Raw genomic sequence first — 21091 nt, 5'->3', positions numbered from 1 at the left:
GAAAAAGGACAAGTATAGATAAGCCTTGTGTTGTGACTAGACGCTTTTTGGTGACGACGGAGGTTCGAGCATTGGGCAAACCTGTGCATCCTTGGGGGTTTCTGGTGCTGGCGCCATGTCCCTCTCATGCATTCTATGCTCGACCGTGATCACATGAGACGGAACCAATTTTTCCATCGAGTGTGCCTTCCTCCGGTTCGCGGTCCCAGACTGTGTGCCCATTCATTTGTCAATTCTTGACCTTGTCTTTGACATTATTTCCATCAGAACCGAGCATTCATCGAAACAGGTCCACGCGTATCGTTACATCTCGCTCGAAGATACGAGGACCAGCTGTGACACACGCATCAGATAGCATCGAGGCCCTCCCTCAGACCCTAAACCGGCTGAAGTATTTGAATCGTCGTCAGCTCTCCGCTCTTCCGGACCCCAGCATGATGTCCGATTCCTCCGGACTCTCTAGCCCCCCAGATTCACCCCGAGACGAAACCCGTCAGAACAGTCCGGACTCTCAAGTGAAGATCTCTGCACACGCCTCTTCGTCTTCGTCCTCTCACGCAGGGCCATCCTCGGCACCTCTTTCGTCTGGCAAGAGCAAAAAGGAGCAAGGAGAGCCAGGTGAACAGCCCGGGGCTTCCGCAGCCTTCGGCACAGATGTGGGCGGAAGGACGGCGCAGACCGAAGGTTTCACAGGGAAGAAGACGGTGAAGAAGAGAAAAACATCTAATGCGTTCCCTGCTGGTTCAGGTGAACCCGGAGACGCGGGACCTGTACCTGCCCGTAGGACATCACCTCGGAAGAAGACTGTCAACCTACCAGAGATCCCGAGCCAACCGGTCGAAGCGGAATCACCGGCACCTGCCTCTGGGACGATGGCACCAAAATTGGCTATCAAGTTCAAGCTCGGCTCGAAGGACGGGTCGGACCGGCCTCTGGCGGATGCAGCCATGGATGGATCCGAGAGGCCGACTCTTCAGAGGGGACCTGAGCAAGGAGAGAAGCAGACTCCGGGAACAAAGGGCAAAGAAGTAAAGACAGACTTTAAGGAGGCTCAAGCTGGGCCAAGCAGATTACCAGATGATCAAGATGATCTTGGCGGAGGTCCGTTAGGGTCAGTGGACAAGAAAAAGAAGAAGAAGAAGGAGAAGAGGGATTCTATCTCGGATGGCCCATCGGTATTGCCGGAACCAGTCGCTGCGCCCAAGACGCAGGCGTCACCACCTAAAAGATCGACTCCAGGACTGACAGGGAAGAGAAAAAAGCGGATCGTTGAAAGCGATGAGGAAGATCAACAACCTGCAGAGGCGAAAGCCAGTACAGATGCGATGGACGTCGATATAGATATGCCGATGGAGAAAGCCCCCACACCTGGAGTTGTCGATGAGATTGAGACAAGGTCAGATCAGGCTACCTTTGAGCCAAAGCCCAGCGATCTTACGCCCGATGTCGCTGCCAAATACAGTAGGAAGCCTGATAAAAAGGCAGCAGGGAAGAAGGGCAAAGGCAAAGGTGGCAAGGCAGAGGTCGACGGTGGTGCTGGGCATCCATTGCATGGACCGATCGATGCTACGGCACCTGCCGTCGAGGTCGCAGAGTCGAACGACGCTCTTAGTGAGTCTGGCGAAGCTGGTCTTTCGCAGGCGACGACTGTACCTCAGAAGAACACGGGACGTCCTGAAGGCAGTCACGCTAAATCGGCCAAGCTCAAGGCGAAGTCAAAGACTGGAACTCCACAACCGGAAACACTACCCTCCAAATCAAGTACAGCCAAAGTCATCGATAAAGAAAGGGCTGACAAGTCTGCTCGACCCACGACAGTCAAGGACCTCGTCTCCAGAACCAAAAAGGACAAAGGAGACGATACGCCAGGCCAAGCGAAGGATTCATCCACAGGGACACCTCGCCAGGAGGCAGAAGGGACCCATAGCAAATCAGATTCGACCAAGAGGGCAGCTGCTGCGCAATCTACTAAGAAGGCCATCCCGCAGTCTTCGTCGATGAGCTTCTTACAGCAGACCTTGGCTTCTCTTCAAGGTTCAAATACGCCCAAGAGGGAGCCCGGCGAAAAGATCAACAAGGTGAGAGTGGCCTTCAGCGGCATCTGCAACTATCACAGTCTCTGATGCTGAGTCTGCTGGTCCACAACCAGGCTTCGACTCCTGCAGATACGCCCAAAGCGAAGAATTATCGATGGGGAATCGACTGGAAGCCAAAGTGAGTCTGCCTTGGGTCCGAAAAGCCGCGATCAGTCTCCCTAATGTATTCAGTGCCGATCAACAAGCGCAACTGGACGCTTCGAAAGCTCAACGCGATGCCGAGCGAGAGAGAAGAAGGCTGTGGAAGGTGAGCGAGGGCGGGGTATCTTCGCGTGTACTGATGGAGGATCAGGCCAACGCTATCAATCTGCAAGAACCGCGAGACGCGTATCGTCTTCATGCCGTGAGTCGGCTTCCCACCGACCGACTGCGGGACTGATGCTGATACTTGCCCCAGATGGAGGAGATCAACCTCGGTACGGCATATCCTCTGGGTATTGTTCCTACGCCTGAGACGATGCCTTCAAGTATTATTAGGCGAATGGTCGCGGAACGGAAAGCCGCTGCAGCGAATGCCGTCGTGATCGAGACCGTCGATCGCATGATACAGGGTTGATATGATGCGAATCATTCCACCCCATTCATCTTGCCAGCCTGACTCTCCTGGAGGAGAGTCGCGATTGATCAAGCGTATTGAGGTCTCGCTTTATGGCGTTTGATCACGCGCAGCAGGGACGTCCAAACTGGCCAGTTGTCCGATCTGATGTGGTTCATGCTCATACTAGTGATGCTAGAGTAGTGTCTGTGAGGACCTTACTTAAGCTTTACTTGACTTCGCAACTTTTCCCTAGGCACGAATCTGACGGTCACTCCGCTGCTGGTTAACAGCTAACGCTTACTGTACAACAAGCTCTCCCTGATGATATCATACACATGCTCGGCCAGTCTCCATGCTCCAAGTTGATGATAGAGTCAGCGGCACTCATCACCAGCCGCCAAATCCGTTACTCGCCTGTCATCATCAGCTCAGTGTCTGCACCGTATTATGTGTCTCACCGTGTCGTCTGTTCGGACCAAATTGGCCTGCAGGTGTTGATTAGTCGAGGATGAATGAGCGCTGAACAACGCTCACATCTCGTTCAGGTATAACCTGTTTGGATTGCGAGCCCCATCCGTTATCTCTCTGTGGAGCCATTGATCCGGTTGGCCCCTGTCGGATTGGACCAGGGCCAGGCTGATACTGTCGTCCTGTAGATTTTCCACCACGACCCATCATTCGTAGTCGATCCGGATTGATGTGTGGCTCTGCGCGAGCTCGAGAAGGGGTCTGCACACCAGTTCCAGAATTGTCAATATCATAGGCGCTCGTGGGTGGCTCATGCGGTCCCGCCGCGACATGACGAGCTGATGGCTTAGACGGCTTCCCCCCAACCGTCATCGTCTCCCGAAGTCGAGTCTGCAGCTTGGGAACTCTTGGAAGGCCAGTATGGTACTTCAGTTCCCTGGCCATAATTACCCTTCCTCGACTCCGGGCAGTCTCGAGACTGTCATCAGCCATGAATGAAGGAATTCCTCACCATATGCCCAGTCACACCACAATTATGGCACGAGGCTCCGGGACCGAAGCCAGGGTTTGGGCACTCCTTCGACTGAACATGTCAGAGCTGAGGATGTAAACAGACTTACCCAGTGACCCTCCTTGCCGCACTTTCTGCAGGCACCAGAACTCCCGGGCGGTCCCGAGAGGTGACTACCTTGCGGTTGCCATCCTAGAGACTCGGTCATGGTAACCCCTTTGTTCTTTGAGCGGCCCCACGACTCTCGCTTTCCTGATAAGCCTGAGAGGAGATCCTCGACAGAAAGCTCGACCGGAGCGTTGAGACTTTCGTCCTTGTATCTGGTATGGACATTATCAGGTGATCGTGAGATCGTTCTGACCGGTGAGAACTCACACAACTCCTCCCTGCCAGGGAATGAAGGAGCCACCTCCGGGCCCGAGACTAGGAGATCCAGGGGAATGGATAGCTTCTTGCAGTGGCGCCTGACGTTGTTGAGCATTGTCGATCGCCTGTATTACCGGCCTGTCCGAATGTCGAATCGTAACAGACGGCTCTGACCATCCCTCCTCCAAGTTGGACGGAGGCGATGGCTCTTTTGGAGCCGGATAGATACGATGGGTGGTACCCTCCAGACTGATCAAGTCTTCAGAGGGATCCTCGTGGACTTGGGTCCCCCTGACTCCATAACCCGGGGAAAAGGCACCACGAGGGTTTCTCGGGTTCCTCATGGCGATGAGATCTTGGTCGATTCGTCGTGGAGCGCCTAGAGAGGGAGAGACGGTCTGAGATGATTCTGGATCCTTCTGCTAGGTTAAGGAGCGTCAGTGGCTTGCAGTAGTCCTCAGACAGACACTCACAGCCGCTCGGATTTGGGTTTCCATGGATTCAATTTTGCACAGGAGAGCCTGCCAGATTTCCACAGGGATGGAGATGGACATTTCTGCGGACAATATAGGTCAACATGCAATTAGATTGAGGGGCTTAGAGATGAGTGGAGTCTGTCATTGGGTGCACGGATCAAGCTCGCTTAGAGTGCCACCATTAGTAAAATGGGCAGCTGCCGTTGTTGAGTAAAGGGGGTGAGGTTTGAGTCACTGCCATGGGTATAAGATGTGGCGAGGAGGAGAGATAGACTCACTGTAACGTCTCTCCAGTTTGTCCCCGTGGAGCAAGCAAGTCAATGCGAGCTAAGCGAGCTTGGCGCTGAAGCTGGGGAAGGGAGAAGGGATGCGTGTATTGACCCAGTCTGTAGCAACAAGATGCTCTGAATGTGAGACCAGGGTGTCTGAATATTCTCAATGGAGAGATGAGCGTGAGTTTGAAGATTGATGATGAAGGGAAGAGTGATACGTTGGGAAGGACGAAAGTGAATGAAGGTCAGCAGCCACTGATCGACATGAAATCACTACTGCCACATCTTCACCGAGGCTGAAACAAATATTATTTATCAGTCAATTAATCCGAGGCAAGTCCACGTGGGGGAGGTGTCTATTGCATCATCCCATGGGGGGCCAATAATGTTCAGCTGAGCTATTCTGTGTATGCTATTGCAACTATTGAGACCATCCAGAACCACAGTACACAAGCAAATACAAGGTGAGTAGTGTGTAGGCCTCGAATAATGCCAACTTGGAGACTTCGTTCAAGCTGACTATCAGCTCTGCTCTCCTCCACCGCATGGCCATTCGACCGTTCATCTCGATATCTTTACTCGTTGCCTTCTCGGTGATCCTCTATTCTCAACTTTATACTCCTCCGATAGCTCAGATTAACAGTCTCACCATGTCTCTGTCCTCCAAGCTCTCTATCAAGGACCTTGACCTCAAAGATCAACGTGTGCTGATCCGTGTGGATTTCAACGTCCCGTGAGAAAATATGATTGTACATGAAGATGTGGACTGACGTCCGGCACTCAGTCAAGACAAGGAGCTCAATATCACCAACCCAGCTGTGAGTACTGCAAATCCCTATGGAGTAAGGGTCTAATCCTCCTAAAGCGTATCGTTGCCGCCTTGCCCACGATCAAATACGCCATTGACAATGGTCAGCTAGAATCCAAGCCTTCTTGTTCACAGCTCACTCCCATTTAGGCGCTAAATCCGTCATTCTCATGTCACACCTCGGTCGACCCGATGGTTCTCCCAACTCCAAATATTCCCTCAAGCCTGTCGCTTCCAAGCTCTCGGAGTTGCTTGGCAAAGACGTCAAGTTCCTGGACGATTGTGTTGGAGAAAAGGTCAAGGAGGAGGTCTTGGCTGGAAAAGATGGACAAGTCTTCCTGCTTGAGAACTTGCGATTCCACGTCGAGGAAGAGGGCAAAGGCAAGAAAGGCGACGAGAAGATCAAGGGTGGGCGTGACCTAATGCGGATTGTCGCTGATGGCTGCAGCCGACCCTGAAAATGTCAAGAAGTTCAGGGATGACCTGACCGCCCTTGGAACCGTGTACATCAATGATGCGTGAGCTTTGCAAGAGGCGAGTCATGGCTCTAGCTCACGTCGCCTCCCTAGGTTCGGCACAGCCCACCGTGCTCACTCTTCCATGGTCGGAGTCGAGCTTCCTCAACGGGCCGCCGGTTTCCTCATGAAGAAGGAGCTCGAATACTTTGCCAAAGTCCTTGAGAACCCTGAACGACCTTTCCTCGCTATCCTTGGAGGAGCAAAGGTCGCAGACAAAATCCAACTCATCGATAACATGCTCGACAAAGTGAGTGGGCTCAATCAGATCTCAGCTCACTTCCCAGGTTAATACATTGATCATTTGTGGTGGCATGTCTTTCACCTTCAAGAAGACTCTGGACAATGTCGAAGTGAGCTGGTGCAGAGGCACATTAGCTAAGTCACAGATCGGTCAATCTCTCTTTGACGAAGAGGGATCCAAGAAGTGCAAAGAGCTCGTCGAGAAGGCAAAGAAGAACAATGTCAAGCTCGTCTTCCCAGTCGACTACGTCACTGCCGACAAATTCGACAAGGATGCCAAGGTGGGTCTCTCGGCGTGATAGTCGACTAACCCATCCCTCTAGACTGGCAGTGCCACCGACGAGTCTGGCATTCCTTCCGACTGGATGGGTCTTGATGCCGGTCCCAAGTCCCGAGAATTGTTTTCTCAGGCCGTATCGGAGGCCAAGACCATCCTCTGGAATGGACCAGCTGGAGTCTTCGAGTTCCCTGCCTTTGCGGGTGGATCCAACGCTCTCCTCGATGCGTGTATCAAAGCTGCCAAGGGTGGCGCTCAGGTCATTGTAGGAGGTGGAGATACTGCTACTTTGGTCGCCAATGCCGGCAAGGAAGACGAATTGAGCCACGTCAGTACCGGCGGAGGAGCGAGTCTCGAATTGCTGGAGGGCAAGGTAGGTTTGGGCATCCAGGAATTCGGCTCATCTCCTTCTTCAGACCTTGCCAGGAGTTGCTGCCCTCAGTGAGAGAAAGTAGTGGGTCATGTCTGCACTAGAGGAAGGATTCTGCGAAACAAGGATCACAGCATCGGGCAAGACATCCAAGCAGGATTCGAGAGACATGCATAGAGTTGATCGGTCGAGCATCTCACCAGGCCCCTCGAGAGCCAATGCAATCTGAAAAAAAAAAGTTGTCGCGTCGCGCGCAAGTAAACGCTCGTAAATCATCTCTCTGTGTCTCTTCGATATCTGACTAATTGATCGCTGTCATGTCCTCCTTTTTCGACGACGATGATGAGGATGAGTCTTTGCCAGTTGCAAGGAGACAAGCAGGACCACCGCAACAGTGGGGCAATGGCGCCAAAGCCTCCTCGTCGAGGAGCCTATCAAGAGAACAGAGTCTCGTGTCGGAATCATCCTTGGAAGTCGGCGGAGGAGGTACAGGCTCAAGGTCATTCCTCACTCGGCTTGAAAGTACCATATCACCCAGGCGAGGGAGATATAGCGAGTCCATCGGACTTGACTCGGTATTAGATGGAGAAGACGCCGCCCACGATATCGGTATTGGACATGAAGACAACGACGAGTTGGATTTAGATTTAGACGATGATCCGGATTTGGACGACGTTCAGCGTATGTGTAGAGTGTGGGTGAAAGAACGAGGAACGGTGGATATCATGCAGTGGGAGGGAGATTTGATGGATACGTTGTTTGACAAGCTGGAGCAGCAGGTACGTGCCATGATCTTTGGCGGTGAAGCGTCGCTTGCTTCTCCAGGGACTTCACCAATGTCGACTCAACGCTGACGTCCTGTCACCAGGCCAAAATGGTTAACACGCTTCGGTCTGACCCTCAGACATCAGAGGAAGAACATTTCAAGCTCGTTCTAGTGCAGACTGAGATGGAACGAGTCAAATTTTTGATTCGGTCATATGTTCGGACCAGGCTCAGCAAGGTGAGTCTAGACACTTGACCACATTTCCTTCCTGTACTCGGCTGAATTCTACAGATCGAGAAGTACTGTCAATATATCTTATCCACTCCAACCGTACATCCCCTCTTATCAGGTGCAGAAATGTCTCACGCCAAACGATACGCTGAGCTCTTGCACACCCATTTTCAACATTCCGTCTTGGACTCTTTACCAGAATGGCTGAGGGGTATGGAAGATACGTACGGAGATGGCATGTCGATGGTCGCCAAGCCGAACAAGAATGTCCCAGTGTTGATATATTGTCGGAAAGACTGCGGAGAGATCACATTGGAAGGGTGAGTCTGCGCGTGAAGCTCCCAATGTCAGTGCGCGCTGATTGTCCTTTTCGCCATAGTGGAGAAGCCGCTGCATTGGCCAAAGGGACAACTCATCTGGTCAAATACAATCTGGTGGAGAGCTGGATCAATCTGGGATGGGCAGAGGTCCTATAATAGTCGGCGCGCAAGGGCAGATGTAGTAGATGTATCCATAGAGCAATGAAGGGGAGGTGAGAGGGCGGGTCCTTTGGCTTCCATCAAAGATCATGTCGTCAAGGTGTTATTGTTCATCGCGATGGCTGTCGTCTATTGCGACCATGTCACTCTTGCGAGCCTAGCCCATCGTCTAGGACTGGCCAACTGCAGACAGGCAGCTTCCTGCTGCTGTACGTTGACCCCAAGCTCGTCGGGTCTAGGATCCCCGGGGGGGTTTACGACAGAAGCCATGCCTCCCTTCCGTGATCCGCTCTCACCCGACACTTCCTGGTCCTCGTCATCCATCGACTACAAACCTTCAGCTGGTCGGAGCAGGCGAGATGAGTACATTCAGGCGAAGAATGCAGCCAATGAGGAGTACTACGGTCCAGGTGTCAAGCCTCCAGATCGAAAGAAGCTCAAGCAGGTGCAGAGGCGCTCCGATGTCGCTCCGAAATCGACGAACAGTAAATCAACGCTCACAAGTGAGAGGACGAATACGATGAACGAGGCTAGAGTGCCCGCACGAGAGCGCATCATCGGTGCTAAACTAGACGATGTCGCGGATCTGAGGTCGAAGCCTGAGGTATGGGTCATCGTAGATAGCGATCCTGAACCTGAGGAGACGGCTCCCCGAGCTGCAGCCACGGCTCCTCAGGAATCGGCTCAAAGCACACCTGCGGTTTGGATCCCTGCCCAAGATAGAGCCCTCTGGCTAGCTCAAGTGAGTTATGCCATGTATTTCCCGCTTATAGGCAGCTCAGGTATGGTGAAGGGAGGAAATGGGATGAAGTCCTGAAAGCCGTGAATGAAGCTGGGAGGGCAGCCGGACAGCCTGAACAAACGATGAATGTGGGTTCGGTCGTGGCCTGATCCCGGAGCTGACATGACGAAGAGCTGCAAGAACAGATGGGACCAAGTATGGAACGAGGTTTTTGGAGAGCAAGTGGAAGATGCGATACAGCAGTGATATCATGCGAGCCTTGACAGTTAGAGCATCAGGATATGTGATGATGCCATTCCTAGATCTTGTCCTTCAACGCTATCGTATTGGTAGCGTGTATTCGGATTGTTTCCCACGGATTCTGCTTGAACACAGGGAGGTTGACCACTGCAGGAAGTCTTCTCGCCTCAGTCGTGCTATCCCATCAGTGTCTCATCAATACGGGATTCCGCACATTTCCTTCCGTCTCTTCCTCTCTTTCAACGTCCTGCTCTTGCCTACAGCTCCAACTTTCTGTTCTTGTTCGCGCCTCTGCCGCTCTTTTTCTTTCTCTTCCTTCGTCCTCACTCTAGCTTTGGACTCTGGCTCAGTCTCACCCAGCGACTGCGATAGAGCGACAGCCATATCGTGTAGCTGGCCTCCTGCTAATTGTTGTTTCGCCTTTCGTTTTTCTCTCCGAACATGAGACCGAGAGTATGGGTGGGCAGGGACGGGAGGTTCAGCTGGACGAGGCGCATCAGATACATTCTTCTTCGACGCTCCTCTCCACCTACTTGAGCTTTCCATCGGCGGTCTCGTTGGCTTTAGCCTGCTCGGACCGGGTTCGTTACCCGGTACGACGGATTCCACAACTTGCGTTTCATCCACTGCGAAAGATCGCTTGACGGGGAGCTGGACTGCCGACGCATGTCGCTTGACTGCTTTCTGCCGAGATATTCGAGGCTTAAATGCACTTCAGCATAGGTCCGCTGATGCAGACGGTGGGACTCACCATGTTATAGTATTGTAAAGAGAACTGTAGTGTGACCAAATCTCACCGATCGATGATCAACAAAAATTTCAGAGATTTTGAGATTTCTGAACCCATTCATTTTGACATCCTTCTAAGACTTTGACCCAGTGGTTCGCATTTGCCGTGGACTCAGGAGCCAATGGACAGGACATCTGCCACGACAGAGAGCCATCGACTGTAGAAATATGGACTAAGTTTCGCTCATAAAGCAAGGGCAGCCTCGCACTAACCAAACCCCATGCGAGGGGCTTCGAGCATTCCGAAGAGGCCGGGGTATTCCCTTAACCTCCATGCTGGTCCTCTCCTGCAGCCTCCAGACGCTACAGAGGTGACAAGCCTTCGACTCAAGAGCAAAAGTCGTCCGCCCTCCGAACTATCCTCTGAATTGTCGAGCCACTCTGCTACCTCGGCTCGTCAACCAAGCCTGCAATCGACCCCTACGACCCACCACACTTCCCTTTTACCCCATTCGTTCCCCTCTGCCGTCGCTACATCGTCCAGAGTCAAGCTCGAAGACTTTGCTTCCATCTCACCGAACGATCCCCGGATTCAGAGTCTTCAGTGGGCAAGCGACACGGAGCTCTACAAAGCTCTTCTCTATCCTCCAAAATGGAATTATCCAGACCTTCGACAATCCCTTCATCGTTATGCCAGACGAGTGGATCCACAAAATTCTATATGGACCAAAGCGATCGAACCAAGCTCAGCATACCTCGCTCTGAGGGAAAGACCCATGTTTCAGCAGTTTATGGCTTATATCGAACCTCAGCTTGCAAGAATATACACCGAGCTCCAGCCTTCAGGCCTACATCAACTTCTGGCGAGTGATGTCTTTCTCCATCACAAGGATCCGAAAGTCTTGAGAACGTTCTTGAAAGTCCAAGCCAAGTCCCCCCTGGAGCACGCTCTTCGGCCTAGCGTTGTCGTCTCAATGTACGCTGCGATCAGGCCGTTGATCGATGCCGGAAGCCTACTTCCAGTCGGATCACAGACTGGCAAATCTGTCATCCGAGCGTTGCTGGCACACGGTGCAGATGACACAGAGCTTGTCAGAGTCGCATGGGCCGACTTGTTACGATCATCCAACTGGAAAGATCCACCTTGGGAGCTGTTCTCCGTCCCGGTGCATCTAGGCAAGGATCATCTCGACATCGCCTTGGAACAGCTCCGCGAACTTAGACAGGACGATTTCATCCCTTTTTCCATCGAAGCGATCGAGTCACAGATCTCGAACGATACCAAATATGTCATCTTGTTGGTAGCTAGCTTGCGGATGGCTCTCAGTCTTCAATTTTATGATCCCTCTCAAACGGTGGCAACCAAATTGTCGGATATGGCGGATCACGTCGAATTACCCAGAGTCGCGGTGTCCTACTTGTTCCAAGCCTGTCGAGTAGCTTTGATTGGACAACAGGGAGCTCAAGTAGAGTGGGCGAGATCAATGCTAGCTTCTTTGGTTCGACGAGCCGAAATTCCACCACTTGCTTCATCTACCTTGGATGTCTTTCTTGACTGTATGGATCCCCAGCAAGCTCTCTCTTTCTACGAGTCTCTCCCTCAAGACCATGAGCCACCCTCACCTCGGAACATTCTTCGACTTGTCGCTGCCAAGCCACGCATAGAGACCGTCGTCTCGCTTCTGATGGATGTCGATAGACTCTCACCCGGAGAATTCTCGAATCAACAGACCACCTTTCTGACCCACATCGCTGCTGAGGGAGATGACCCTATAGTCAAGCTGTTGTACGATCATTGGATCAACCCGGGTACCCTCACTGCTCCTTTGATGATCAAGCTGGTCTCGCGCTTCGGTTCGTCCAGCGATTCAGAGTTGAAACACTTCGCTCGAGGTGTCCTCGAAGCCTTCATCGAGCATCATTCACCATCGACATCCAACTCCATCGCTATCGCTTGGGCATACGGCGCGCTTGGCCAGGACGATCAAGCTCTTAGCATGCTCAAGACCCTGTCTCCAGAAGATCCAAAAGTCCAGCCTGCAATCGACGAGCTCATCTCACAGCGAGACCTGAGGACTTCTAGACTCCTCATTCAAGCTAAACTCCTGGGACTGGGAACGGGTGATCCACTCAGAGCCATCTGTCACGCTTGTCTCCATGGCGACTGGAGCGGAGTAGATGATATGGAAAAGGTTCCTGGTTATTCTCAGGATATTTCTCATCTGCTCCGACTCTTGAAGCGATCCGATCTCAAAGCGGCGTGGTCGATCATCCAAAGGAGCCCTGAGTCACACCTTTTAGACATTAAGAGACTATTCCTGCATCGTGCACTGGATAGGGGAGAATGGCAGATCGCTCTTCTACTTTGGAGTTCTGTCGGGAAAGAATGGCGACGAGAACTTGGCACTCTGATCCTTCAGCGAATCCATGATGCGCTCAAACATGGCACGAAAGTCAGCGACAGGTTGATTCCCGAGCTTCAATCGACTCGGTATAAGCGCTTGAAGGACTATATGGTGAATCCCCGATTCGGCACAAGTACCGCATCTGGCGTCTTAGAGCATGGTCGTATCAGCGACATGGTAGACAAAATCGCAAAGCTTGCCTCCAAGCCAAAAGGTGTCAAAGGAAGAAGAACCACTAACAGGAAGAATCCAGTATTGCTGGACAGGAGTCCTCCCGTATTCCAGGGTACCAGTAGAGTAGTAGCGACGGTCGAGACCAGGAAAGGCAAAGAGGTCCATCTGGGCCTAATCGAGAAATCTCAGCGGGAGCCTGAGGTCCAGCGAGAACCTGAGGTGCGCCTGGGACCAAGACCGGACATCAAGGCTTATACTCCGTGAATGGCTATGCATCTGAGGTGTGCCAAATCAGGACAGAACCAGAATAGCCAAGCTCAGAGTTCCCGCTCTTCCAGCTCATCGAGGAAGAAGGTAAGACGTAGTAAATCTACGCCTACGCTCCCCCGAGACTTAGACGAGATCTAAGATATGTCTTTCATGGACATACCATGCCTTTCTTCACACGAAAGCGACTCTGGACTTCTTCTTCCCTCCATTGTCCCCCTCACTCCCTCCAGCTTTGCGCTTGAGAATAGGCGGGGCATGCTTTCCGGACGCATTACGAGGAGAGGGAGAAGTAGACAGCCGAACTGTATCGAGGCGTCGACCGACTGGAGTAATGGGCAGAGCGCTATCTGGTGTGATGACATCTGGGCTGGTGGCTCTTGCTCGTCCTTGCCCTCCTGCCTGTGTCTGCACATCCGGCGTGAAACGAACAGGGAAGGAGATGTCCCCCTCATGATCTAGGTAGACAAATCGAGGATTCTAGTTGTCAGCAAGGGTCCAATGATGGCAGGTCATACCTCGATCATGGCTCGGGAATAAATTTTCTCATCCTTCTCTGTGCGAATGCTTGACGATCGCTTGGCGATCTCCTCTTCAAACGTTCCCTGCATGACAAGGATCTGTACCCAAGTCCCCCTTGTTTGCCCAATTCGATGGATGCGCTGATATTGTCAGCGGGTCACCTCACGATCTCACCTTGATAGCTTGAGCCTGGATGTCGAGACTCCACACTGGGGCGAGCAGTATCAATCGATTGGCTGCAACCAGATTACTGGATGTCGTCAACTCGTGTGCCCCATTTTGAGAACCCACAGTCCACGAGCTCCGACCTTCAAGTCCAATAAGCAGACCCTAACGGCAGGCTCTTGGAACTTGCGAAGAGCCTCCTCACGTCCTACAACCGAGACAGCAGTTCCCACGAAGCACCTGTAGAATGAGCTTTCGAGTCGCCCCGGGGGCCGAATCAAACTTACGATTCCACGTCGACTAGATCGAGTGCCTCTGTCAAATGGGCAAGCTCGTACACGTCCCCAAAAATGACGAATTTGTCAGTGGGGGATTTCAGAACCTCGTTGATAACGAAATTGAGCTTTGTCGACCGGCTCTGAGTCCGTATGACGGGTGGCATTGGCATCGGAAGATCGTCCAAATTTGCGTCTCGATCAGCGTTCATCTCCGCCTCCTCTAGTTGGAGTAGGAGAAGGTTATCATCGACATTGGACTTTTTTGGACTTTTTCGCTTGCTCATGATTTCTTTTGGGACAGCAGTTGGACCGTGCGCCGCGCTTTGCGTCGCCTCGTCTCGAGGAGCATGGGCTGCCCCTTTCTTGGAGGAGCTCGTTGGCTTTTTGGACTTTGCCGGCTTATCATCCTGCTCGTCCTCTGCTTGTGCAGCTACAGCCTTGTGGGCCCGGTGGCTCTCACCGGCAATCTGAAGTCGAGTCATGGAAACACCGGGTCGATTCAAATTACGCAGCGCTTTGAGCGAATCCGCAGCGATGAGATTCGGATTGAAGCTCGTACTGTCGGACCAATCCTCTCGGACGGCTAGGGGGACATCTGCGTAGACGTTGTAAGCTGCAGACACAGCGTGCTCCATCCATTCCGTCCAACCAGGGTGACTCAGTGCGATCTCAAAATGCGCCACCACTTCCTTGAGTGCATTTCGCGCCTGCTCGCTCAAGTTTTGATTGTTCTCGAGCTGGAACTGCGTCCGCTCCAAGGACTTGGCGACCCCCATATGGCGAGCTGAATACCAGAACGTTGCAAGGTGAAGATTCCGGACGACCGTGTTGAGAGACTTTACATTCTTGGGATGAAGGAAATAATCTTGATCCTCGAAATTGGCTATTCATCAGCGTCAAAGCTTGTGCATAGCTCACTAAGATACACGTTGGACGCAACGAGTGCCGCCAGCACGTTGTAAGTGATCTTCTGCATGGGATCGAATCGAAGAAGTTCAATGGTCAATTTTGAGTCGGGCAGCCTCGCCTCGGCATCGATGATTCGTGGCCTGAGAGTCAGCACCGGCCGGCCCCGTAAATGCTCACTCATGTTTTACCATAAGCTCCGACATGAGATACTTGAGGCGCCAGATGGCTCCTAATTTGGGTCCATTACGACCTCGAATGGCTGATGTAACACGTTCGGAGAAGACTTTTTCAGATGCGAATGGCTCCACGGCCAAAAACCCTCCCATCATCGATCCGAGGCGTGCCACATCATTTAACTCCCGGGGTGACCATTCGAGGTCGTCAGACGCCTCTGGTGGCACATGGGGTAAAGTCGATGCAAGTTCTGCTTCTCCCCCTTGCTGCAGGATTTTAGAAGGGGCTATGTGGAATCAGGCCAAAATTTCAGGACCCAACTCACTCCCTGAGACAACCCATCTTCTTTCCACACTCATCGCCATGGCGAGACGCATGGCGTTTGTCGGACTAGAATCTCCCGCAACGTGGCCTTCATCTGTACCGGTCAGATTCACCGGCTGTCGTCAGCCCTCACCTAGGATGATCCGTTTCCATCGAGCTTTCAGGAATTCCGAGGGTTCCATTTCCAGCCTTGCGCGGCGAATGCTCTCTTCCTGACCGAATCCTGGGTTATCATTCAATAAGAGCAGGATACAGGGCACGCACGATTAACGTCGATGAGGACCACCTGCCCGTCAGCATCTGCCTCGTCTCTGTCACCTACGTCATGTTTCCTCATCTCGTCAATGGTGGGCAATATCTTGGAAGTGACAATCAGCACTGACAAAGTTCCCTCTGTGATGTGTTTCTTGATCTCGTCTTTCCATTGTCCCATCAGGATCCGAGGAACGACGACCAGAGTGGTGTGCACTAACTCGGTGGTTCGAGTAAAGCTGCTGAGGTATTTTCGTTTGGCTCCTCTCACACAGTCTTCCTCTAACGGCGTCTCGTAGAAGAATGTCGGTTCTTTCAGCCGAGATACTAGAGTTGTCGGAGCATACTCAGCTCGCAGAGCGGAGTGATCATTGGCAATAAGAATATTGGAACACAAATCAACCAGTGTTGGTAAGCGTGGCATGGCCAAGTCCACTCCCAGTGCTTCGCGGGCTTCCACGTAACGCTTGAAAGGGTATGTGTTGAGCGTGTGAGAGGTCAAGGGAGAGACGTCGTCAAGCGTCACACGAGGCGGTCGAACAGGTTGATGGAGAGTCGCAGTGATAAGTGCCAAGCACATGAGGGTCTTGCCCACTCCCATCTGTTCGCACCTGCCCTCAACGATTTGCCTCGAATATACACTCACAAGATGCCGCCACGAGGAAGCTCGTACTGTGAGGGATGTCTTTGAATGTCCCAGTTGATGAAGTTGATAAAATATTTGCCTTCACGACCAGATTCATTGAGAGGTGTGAAGATAGGGTCTACTAACGCTTTTGGTGCGGTCTCCATCTGTATCATTCGTGACACCGATCGCTGAGCTGTCAGACTACGTCGTAAGTCCTGCCGCTTACAAATTGATACTTGTACATGATTGTCTTGATGCCTCGCGGCTCGTCGAGTTCCATCAATCGGTAATATGCCTCTCGATCCGAAGCGCAAGTGATTGACGAGTCGTCAAAGAAGGGATCCGGCGGAGATGGGATTTCGGCGTAGAGCTCATTGATTCTCTGCTTGTCTTCGGCCTAACGTCAGTCGAACCGGCCTCTCCGATTTCCTCACAGTCCTCGCATGAAGCCATTCGCCACCTCCATTCCATCCATCTTTGAGATTGTGGAATAGCTTCGGAAGCTGGCTCCTCCGTTTGCCGTTGCGATCTCCCGGTCGCTTCCAAGTGCTTCCTGGTGCATCGGAAGGCAGGACCGAGACTCGTATGATAACTTCGTCACCTCCATGACTATAGACCAGATGTAGGTTGATTCCAGGATTCGCAATAAGATTATTCAAAGCTTCGACCTGCTCTCTGCAAGATTCTGACAATTGGAACGAGTGGAGGGTTTCAAGATCCAAAACGAGCCATCGTTGAGTGGCTTTCTTCGATGGCCCTGCTTCGACAGCCAAATTGAGTGTCCCAAGCTGCACAAGATGCGGCGACTCGTCCACCAGCATATTGGCCCGATGCCTGGCCAGTGACAGTCCTCCCTCAGGGTCATGTCACTCAAAAGCTGGACATTTTGGCGGAGGACGCCGCCCCTCCGTTTGGCCATTTGATAACTCCTGGACCACCATGCATCCCTATCTGCTTTGACATTATGGAATAGTCGGACCTTGAGAGGTCGATAGTATGCAATTACTTCCCACTCACTGACTTGTGACTTGATAAAGGTGTGCAGGCGTACAATATGTGCCAGGGAGATGACCGTGTGACCGATGTGACTACCTGTGGTACCAGCCCTCGATTATTCAATGTGAAGGCACATTTGTATTCTTGGCCCTTTCGGGTTACATGTGCTGCTATCCACGGCATCTTTGTTCCCCAAACGACACCTCCGACGTCAGAATATAGGTCGGGAGGCGGCGGCGGTGAGCGGCGGCGGGCGGGGGCGGCGATTTGGTGAATAGCAAGCAGCAGTCTCCGACGGCCGAGAGAGAGTCCTAATCATCATTAGGTGTGAAGTGACAAAGAGAAGGGGGAGTAGTTGAGTGTGGCGGTCGAGATTCAAAAACGCGAAAAAAAGGAATACAAAAAGGGACCTTTACGAAAAAAGTGCCACCACCACCACACCTTGAAGGAATCTCACTCTTGTTCCTACTTGCGACAGGGAGGCAGCAAGAAACGCCATGGCACTCGATCATGTCAGTAATGCCGACTCTCATAGTGGCGTATGGAGGATGATGATATCAGCTACACAGACCAGACGCGTGACGCACGTGGAAATTGGGGGGGAGCTCCACATTCTCGTTTACGACGTACGTCCGAGATTTTCGCTTGATTTCTCTCAAGGAGTCAGTCTCGCCGAGCGTAACTCCGAATCGCCATCCCAGCCTGGAGTGAACCCAGCGTGCAAGTCAGTTGACCTACCAAGTCTACAACGGCATTGCGGACATGGATAGTTTCTCATGTTGGCGGGATTCATCAGATGACTTCTGGATGGTAGTGACGTCGCTGTGACAGACGATCTGCATCTTTAGACTCGGGATCCCGCATGCTGTGGAAGACTCTTGACATCATAGCGTCTGACATCCCGACCGGGTGACCAGGTCCCCGCAGTGGGATCCAGATTGTGGCGACCTTCTGGTATCCGCAGGCAAATTTCCCCCGTTAAATTTTTCGATTTCGTGGCAGCTCCGACCGATTGCATTTCTCTACAACGGGGGCCAGCCGCGTACGATCTGGCGATCAATCATGCATGTATGTACGTCTAAATTGAAGATCTCAATCAACATCTCCCCTTCTATCTCGGTCCCGTCATGTCAACCTCTTAATCTATAGTTAAACCTTGGATCTGTTCATAGATACTGGTCCGCCACGTTTAATGTGATTGAGGCAACCGAAAGTCTGATTCGCAGCGGCATTTGAGAGATTGGCTCAAAGCCAACGTCGAACCAAGCCGCGTCGTCTCTCATTGCGATCGGGTGGCATGGTATTCATAAGCAACACCAGGATCCAATTGAAAGCATAGTGGAGCCTGTCGGTCCCGATCAAGCGTTGGGGTTCATGGAGGCTTTTTCCTAAACCTTTTTTCACTGCCTGATTTTCACAAAGACGCGTAAAAATGTATTCAACCCTTGTTGATCAGGTCAGCGATTTTGAACCTGTTGTTGTGTTCTTGAGACTAGGAATAGAACGTAACGGGAAACATCCCATCGGATGGGATGACGCGGTGGAGCAGGGCTCAAACAAGCTGCGGGTGGCATCTTTGATATCCAAAGTCAAGGTCTGACAACAGCGGGTCTCAAATCCAAGACTTCATTAAGACTGATACTAAGACGTCTCACCCGCTGTTCAGACCGCGACAAGTGTGGCAGCTTGGTGCTGTCTCGTGTCGCTCCCGCTGCTGCCGGGTTGGGTTGGGTTGGCTTGGGTTGGGTCGGACTTGCTAGGTTTGTAGGGAGACCGAGCCGGCCACCTGCGTCATGCCACGGATCCAATCACGTACACAGAAGCCTGCACGCGACTTTGTCTGAGTTTGTGTTCTTGTCCTGAGGCTGGCCGATCAATTGCCCTGTTCCCACCGCACACCGTTTCACAGTCTGAAGCCAGAGAAGGCTATCCAGGTACCACCCGCCTATAGGCCTCGACACTGGCGGATCGCGATGAAAAAGTGATATAGCCTGCCGGAAAATCAGCCTCCGACCTTGACTCCAAATCCCCCCTTTCTCTGCCCTTCTCTTCTCACTGACAACAGAAGCCCATTTTCCTCCCTGTGCGCTGGCGTCACAGAGATTGTAAGTACGTGCGCGACAGTTTTCGAAATTCAGTGGAAAACCAGCGGCAGATTTTTTTTTCTCGCAAACCTCGCTCTTGCGTAGGGGCTAGCTATCCTTCCCGTGTTTTCTTTCACCCAGTGGATAGCGGGCGTGACAATTTTCGCTCTGGCAGCGTAGAAGCCTTCCGGCGTTACATTTCGAGCATCAGGTCGGGCACCTGTCGCACGTACGTCGTTTCCTTTTCTCTGGGCTCGGCGGGAATTAACCTCCTTAGTTCGAGTCCTTTGCTTTTGCACCCACCGCTTGAACCCAAGGTCTTTCCGCTTCGTCCTAAATCCCCTGGTGGGACGCGAAACGTTGATCTATCGCGTGAGTCTTGGTATATATTGTCTTGCTTCTCTTTCCGAGTCGAGCTCAATCATCCCCCGTCGTCGTCCAATATCATCCAAGTCAGTTGACCCGAGACTCGAAAAGCGGAATAACCAATCACGGGATCTGAGACCCCCTCCCCCCTTCCTCATCTTTCACCGCTTCAACCCTCCTACATAAAGCACACGGAGCTAGACAATTTCAAGATGCTCTCGGCCAATGCAAAATCCTTTTGGCCCGCTGGTACACCTTCTTTCCAGCCTATGTCACCATGCTTCGAAGACAGGATCCATCCTGCATCTTTGAGCGTATGCGGTGTCCACAATCCCGCCCTTCTGGAGCTGATTCGAACCGATGTCTCGCGAGAAATGGTTTTTTACCTCGCCGACAGAGCCACCTCTGTCATTGCCTGCAGCACCACTATCCCCCTTCCACCCTCTCCGCCACCTACACCGGCAAAGGACAAGTCACCAGGGCTCCCCACGTTGGAGACGTTCATCGCCGTTGTGTGCGAACAGTCCAACGTCCAGGTCTCTACCCTTCTCGCGACCCTCGTTTACCTGGAGAGGCTCCGCCACAGATTACCCAAAGTCGCCAAAGGGATGCCTTGCACTCGACACCGAGTTTTCCTCGCCACTTTGATCGTCGCTGCCAAATATTTGAACGACTCGTCACCAAAGAACAAGCATTGGTGCCGATACGCCCAAATGTTCTCCCAGGCTGAGATCAACTTGATGGAGAAACAGTTGCTGTACCTCTTGGACTACGATCTTGCGATCACCGAGGAGGAGATTGTCTTCAACTTTGAGCCATTCCTTTCTCAATACACCTTCGACTCGCCGGTCGCGTCGACCTCTTCTCCCGTCATGCCCCCTACCCCTTCCACACCCATCGACACCATTGGACCCATTCGGACCACGCCTCGACGACACCGTCGGACCGCTTCCAGAGGATCGCACACCTACGTCGCACCCCCTCTGGATCGATCCGGATCATCTTCCTCTCTCGAGGCAGACGATCTGCCCCTTACACCGAGTCAAGGTTCACCCTTGTCTCCTCGCAAGGGGCGCAGTGTATCGCACGTCCACATTCAGAAACCGCCGGCCGTTTACGAAGCCCCTTCAGCGGGTTCGTACGCGCTACCAAGGAGTGTCAGCGCCACGGTCATACCAAAGGCCGCTATCGCCCCGGTCACCAAGGACGGGTTCCTCGGTCGATTCTTGAGGTCTGAACGTCGCCGTCGACCGGCGTCCAAGTTGGATGAGGAAGAGGAAGCCGTCGCCGCCTTGTCTTGGGCAGCCGTGTAATTGTATTGTCTTTGGGTATTTTGGGAATCTGATGGGGTCAGGACGAGTCAGGGTTAGCAACATGTGTTCTTCATCTTGTATCGATTGGTGACGACCGAGTCGTTGGT

General features: G+C 52.5%; 9 protein-coding genes across 9 annotated transcripts; 6 read left to right on the top strand and 3 right to left on the bottom strand.

Moving 5' to 3' along the window:
• Window positions 1–219: 219 nt before the first annotated feature.
• Window positions 220–2811, top strand: BD324DRAFT_352976 (hypothetical protein). Its single transcript, XM_022012561.1, has 6 exons — window positions 220–1761; window positions 1819–2078; window positions 2150–2214; window positions 2268–2343; window positions 2389–2439; window positions 2494–2811. Exons 1-6 carry the CDS (start codon window positions 435–437, stop codon window positions 2650–2652), a joined length of 1938 nt encoding a protein of 645 aa, XP_021872308.1. The 5' UTR covers window positions 220–434; the 3' UTR covers window positions 2653–2811.
• A 210-nt stretch (window positions 2812–3021) lies between these two features.
• BD324DRAFT_649757 (hypothetical protein) lies at window positions 3022–4533 on the bottom strand (the record flags this gene model as incomplete). The annotated part of the gene is made up of 7 exons (XM_022018043.1): window positions 3022–3048; window positions 3093–3119; window positions 3169–3573; window positions 3614–3685; window positions 3723–3933; window positions 3989–4401; window positions 4453–4533. The coding sequence occupies 7 exons, from the start codon at window positions 4531–4533 to the stop codon at window positions 3022–3024; spliced, it is 1236 nt and encodes a 411-aa protein (XP_021872307.1).
• A 574-nt stretch (window positions 4534–5107) lies between these two features.
• On the top strand, window positions 5108–7133 carry BD324DRAFT_620651 (phosphoglycerate kinase). The gene is made up of 11 exons (XM_022015307.1): window positions 5108–5191; window positions 5358–5460; window positions 5512–5545; window positions 5593–5638; window positions 5686–5943; window positions 5984–6053; window positions 6105–6300; window positions 6338–6403; window positions 6440–6574; window positions 6617–6943; window positions 6987–7133. Exons 1-11 carry the CDS (start codon window positions 5137–5139, stop codon window positions 7023–7025), a joined length of 1329 nt encoding a protein of 442 aa, XP_021872306.1. The 5' UTR covers window positions 5108–5136; the 3' UTR covers window positions 7026–7133.
• A 124-nt stretch (window positions 7134–7257) lies between these two features.
• BD324DRAFT_578101 (hypothetical protein) lies at window positions 7258–8413 on the top strand (the record flags this gene model as incomplete). The annotated part of the gene is made up of 4 exons (XM_022013305.1): window positions 7258–7719; window positions 7809–7943; window positions 7998–8257; window positions 8317–8413. The coding sequence occupies 4 exons, from the start codon at window positions 7258–7260 to the stop codon at window positions 8411–8413; spliced, it is 954 nt and encodes a 317-aa protein (XP_021872305.1).
• Window positions 8414–8433: 20 nt separating this feature from the next.
• On the top strand, window positions 8434–9344 carry BD324DRAFT_352926 (hypothetical protein). Its single transcript, XM_022012560.1, has one exon. It carries the CDS (start codon window positions 8535–8537, stop codon window positions 9231–9233), a length of 699 nt encoding a protein of 232 aa, XP_021872304.1. The 5' UTR covers window positions 8434–8534; the 3' UTR covers window positions 9234–9344.
• A 112-nt stretch (window positions 9345–9456) lies between these two features.
• Window positions 9457–10249, bottom strand: BD324DRAFT_649753 (hypothetical protein; the record flags this gene model as incomplete). Its single annotated transcript, XM_022018042.1, has 4 exons — window positions 9457–9574; window positions 9613–9880; window positions 9932–10100; window positions 10196–10249. The coding sequence occupies 4 exons, from the start codon at window positions 10247–10249 to the stop codon at window positions 9457–9459; spliced, it is 609 nt and encodes a 202-aa protein (XP_021872303.1).
• Window positions 10250–10408: 159 nt separating this feature from the next.
• BD324DRAFT_649752 (hypothetical protein) lies at window positions 10409–12970 on the top strand (the record flags this gene model as incomplete). Its single annotated transcript, XM_022018041.1, has 1 exon — window positions 10409–12970. The coding sequence occupies one exon, from the start codon at window positions 10409–10411 to the stop codon at window positions 12968–12970; it is 2562 nt and encodes an 853-aa protein (XP_021872302.1).
• A 177-nt stretch (window positions 12971–13147) lies between these two features.
• On the bottom strand, window positions 13148–17046 carry BD324DRAFT_649751 (SNF2 family N-terminal domain-domain-containing protein; the record flags this gene model as incomplete). Its single annotated transcript, XM_022018040.1, has 14 exons — window positions 13148–13453; window positions 13492–13635; window positions 13670–13745; window positions 13787–13900; window positions 13948–14821; window positions 14857–14987; window positions 15025–15307; window positions 15347–15439; window positions 15479–15568; window positions 15610–15631; window positions 15668–16208; window positions 16244–16389; window positions 16452–16622; window positions 16660–17046. The coding sequence occupies 14 exons, from the start codon at window positions 17044–17046 to the stop codon at window positions 13148–13150; spliced, it is 3378 nt and encodes a 1125-aa protein (XP_021872301.1).
• A 2837-nt stretch (window positions 17047–19883) lies between these two features.
• BD324DRAFT_577981 (hypothetical protein) lies at window positions 19884–20984 on the top strand (the record flags this gene model as incomplete). Its single annotated transcript, XM_022013290.1, has 1 exon — window positions 19884–20984. The coding sequence occupies one exon, from the start codon at window positions 19884–19886 to the stop codon at window positions 20982–20984; it is 1101 nt and encodes a 366-aa protein (XP_021872300.1).
• Between the last annotated feature and the right edge of the window lie 107 nt (window positions 20985–21091).

Source organism: Kockovaella imperatae (assembly GCF_002102565.1).
Source record: "Kockovaella imperatae strain NRRL Y-17943 chromosome Unknown BD324scaffold_4, whole genome shotgun sequence".
NCBI lineage: Eukaryota > Fungi > Basidiomycota > Tremellomycetes > Tremellales > Cuniculitremaceae > Kockovaella > Kockovaella imperatae.
Note: the sequence above shows the minus strand (reverse complement) of the source record. Positions and strands in the feature narration are given on the sequence as shown.

Bases quoted from the DNA above. Each gene is read 5' to 3' on its own strand.
- BD324DRAFT_352976 (XM_022012561.1), top strand. From the start codon at position 435: ATGATGTCCGATTCCTCCGGACTCTCTAGCCCCCCAGATTCACCCCGA. The intron at 1,762-1,818 runs GTACAGCCAAAG...GACCCACGACAG, and splicing joins AACACTACCCTCCAAATCAA to TCAAGGACCTCGTCTCCAGA. The intron at 2,344-2,388 runs GTGAGCGAGGGC...ATGGAGGATCAG, and splicing joins AGAGAAGAAGGCTGTGGAAG to GCCAACGCTATCAATCTGCA.
- BD324DRAFT_620651 (XM_022015307.1), top strand. From the start codon at position 5,137: ATGCTATTGCAACTATTGAGACCATCCAGAACCACAGTACACAAGCAA. The intron at 5,192-5,357 runs GTGAGTAGTGTG...CTCCTCCGATAG, and splicing joins AGTACACAAGCAAATACAAG to CTCAGATTAACAGTCTCACC. The intron at 5,944-5,983 runs GTGGGCGTGACC...TGATGGCTGCAG, and splicing joins AGGCGACGAGAAGATCAAGG to CCGACCCTGAAAATGTCAAG.
- BD324DRAFT_352926 (XM_022012560.1), top strand. From the start codon at position 8,535: ATGGCTGTCGTCTATTGCGACCATGTCACTCTTGCGAGCCTAGCCCAT.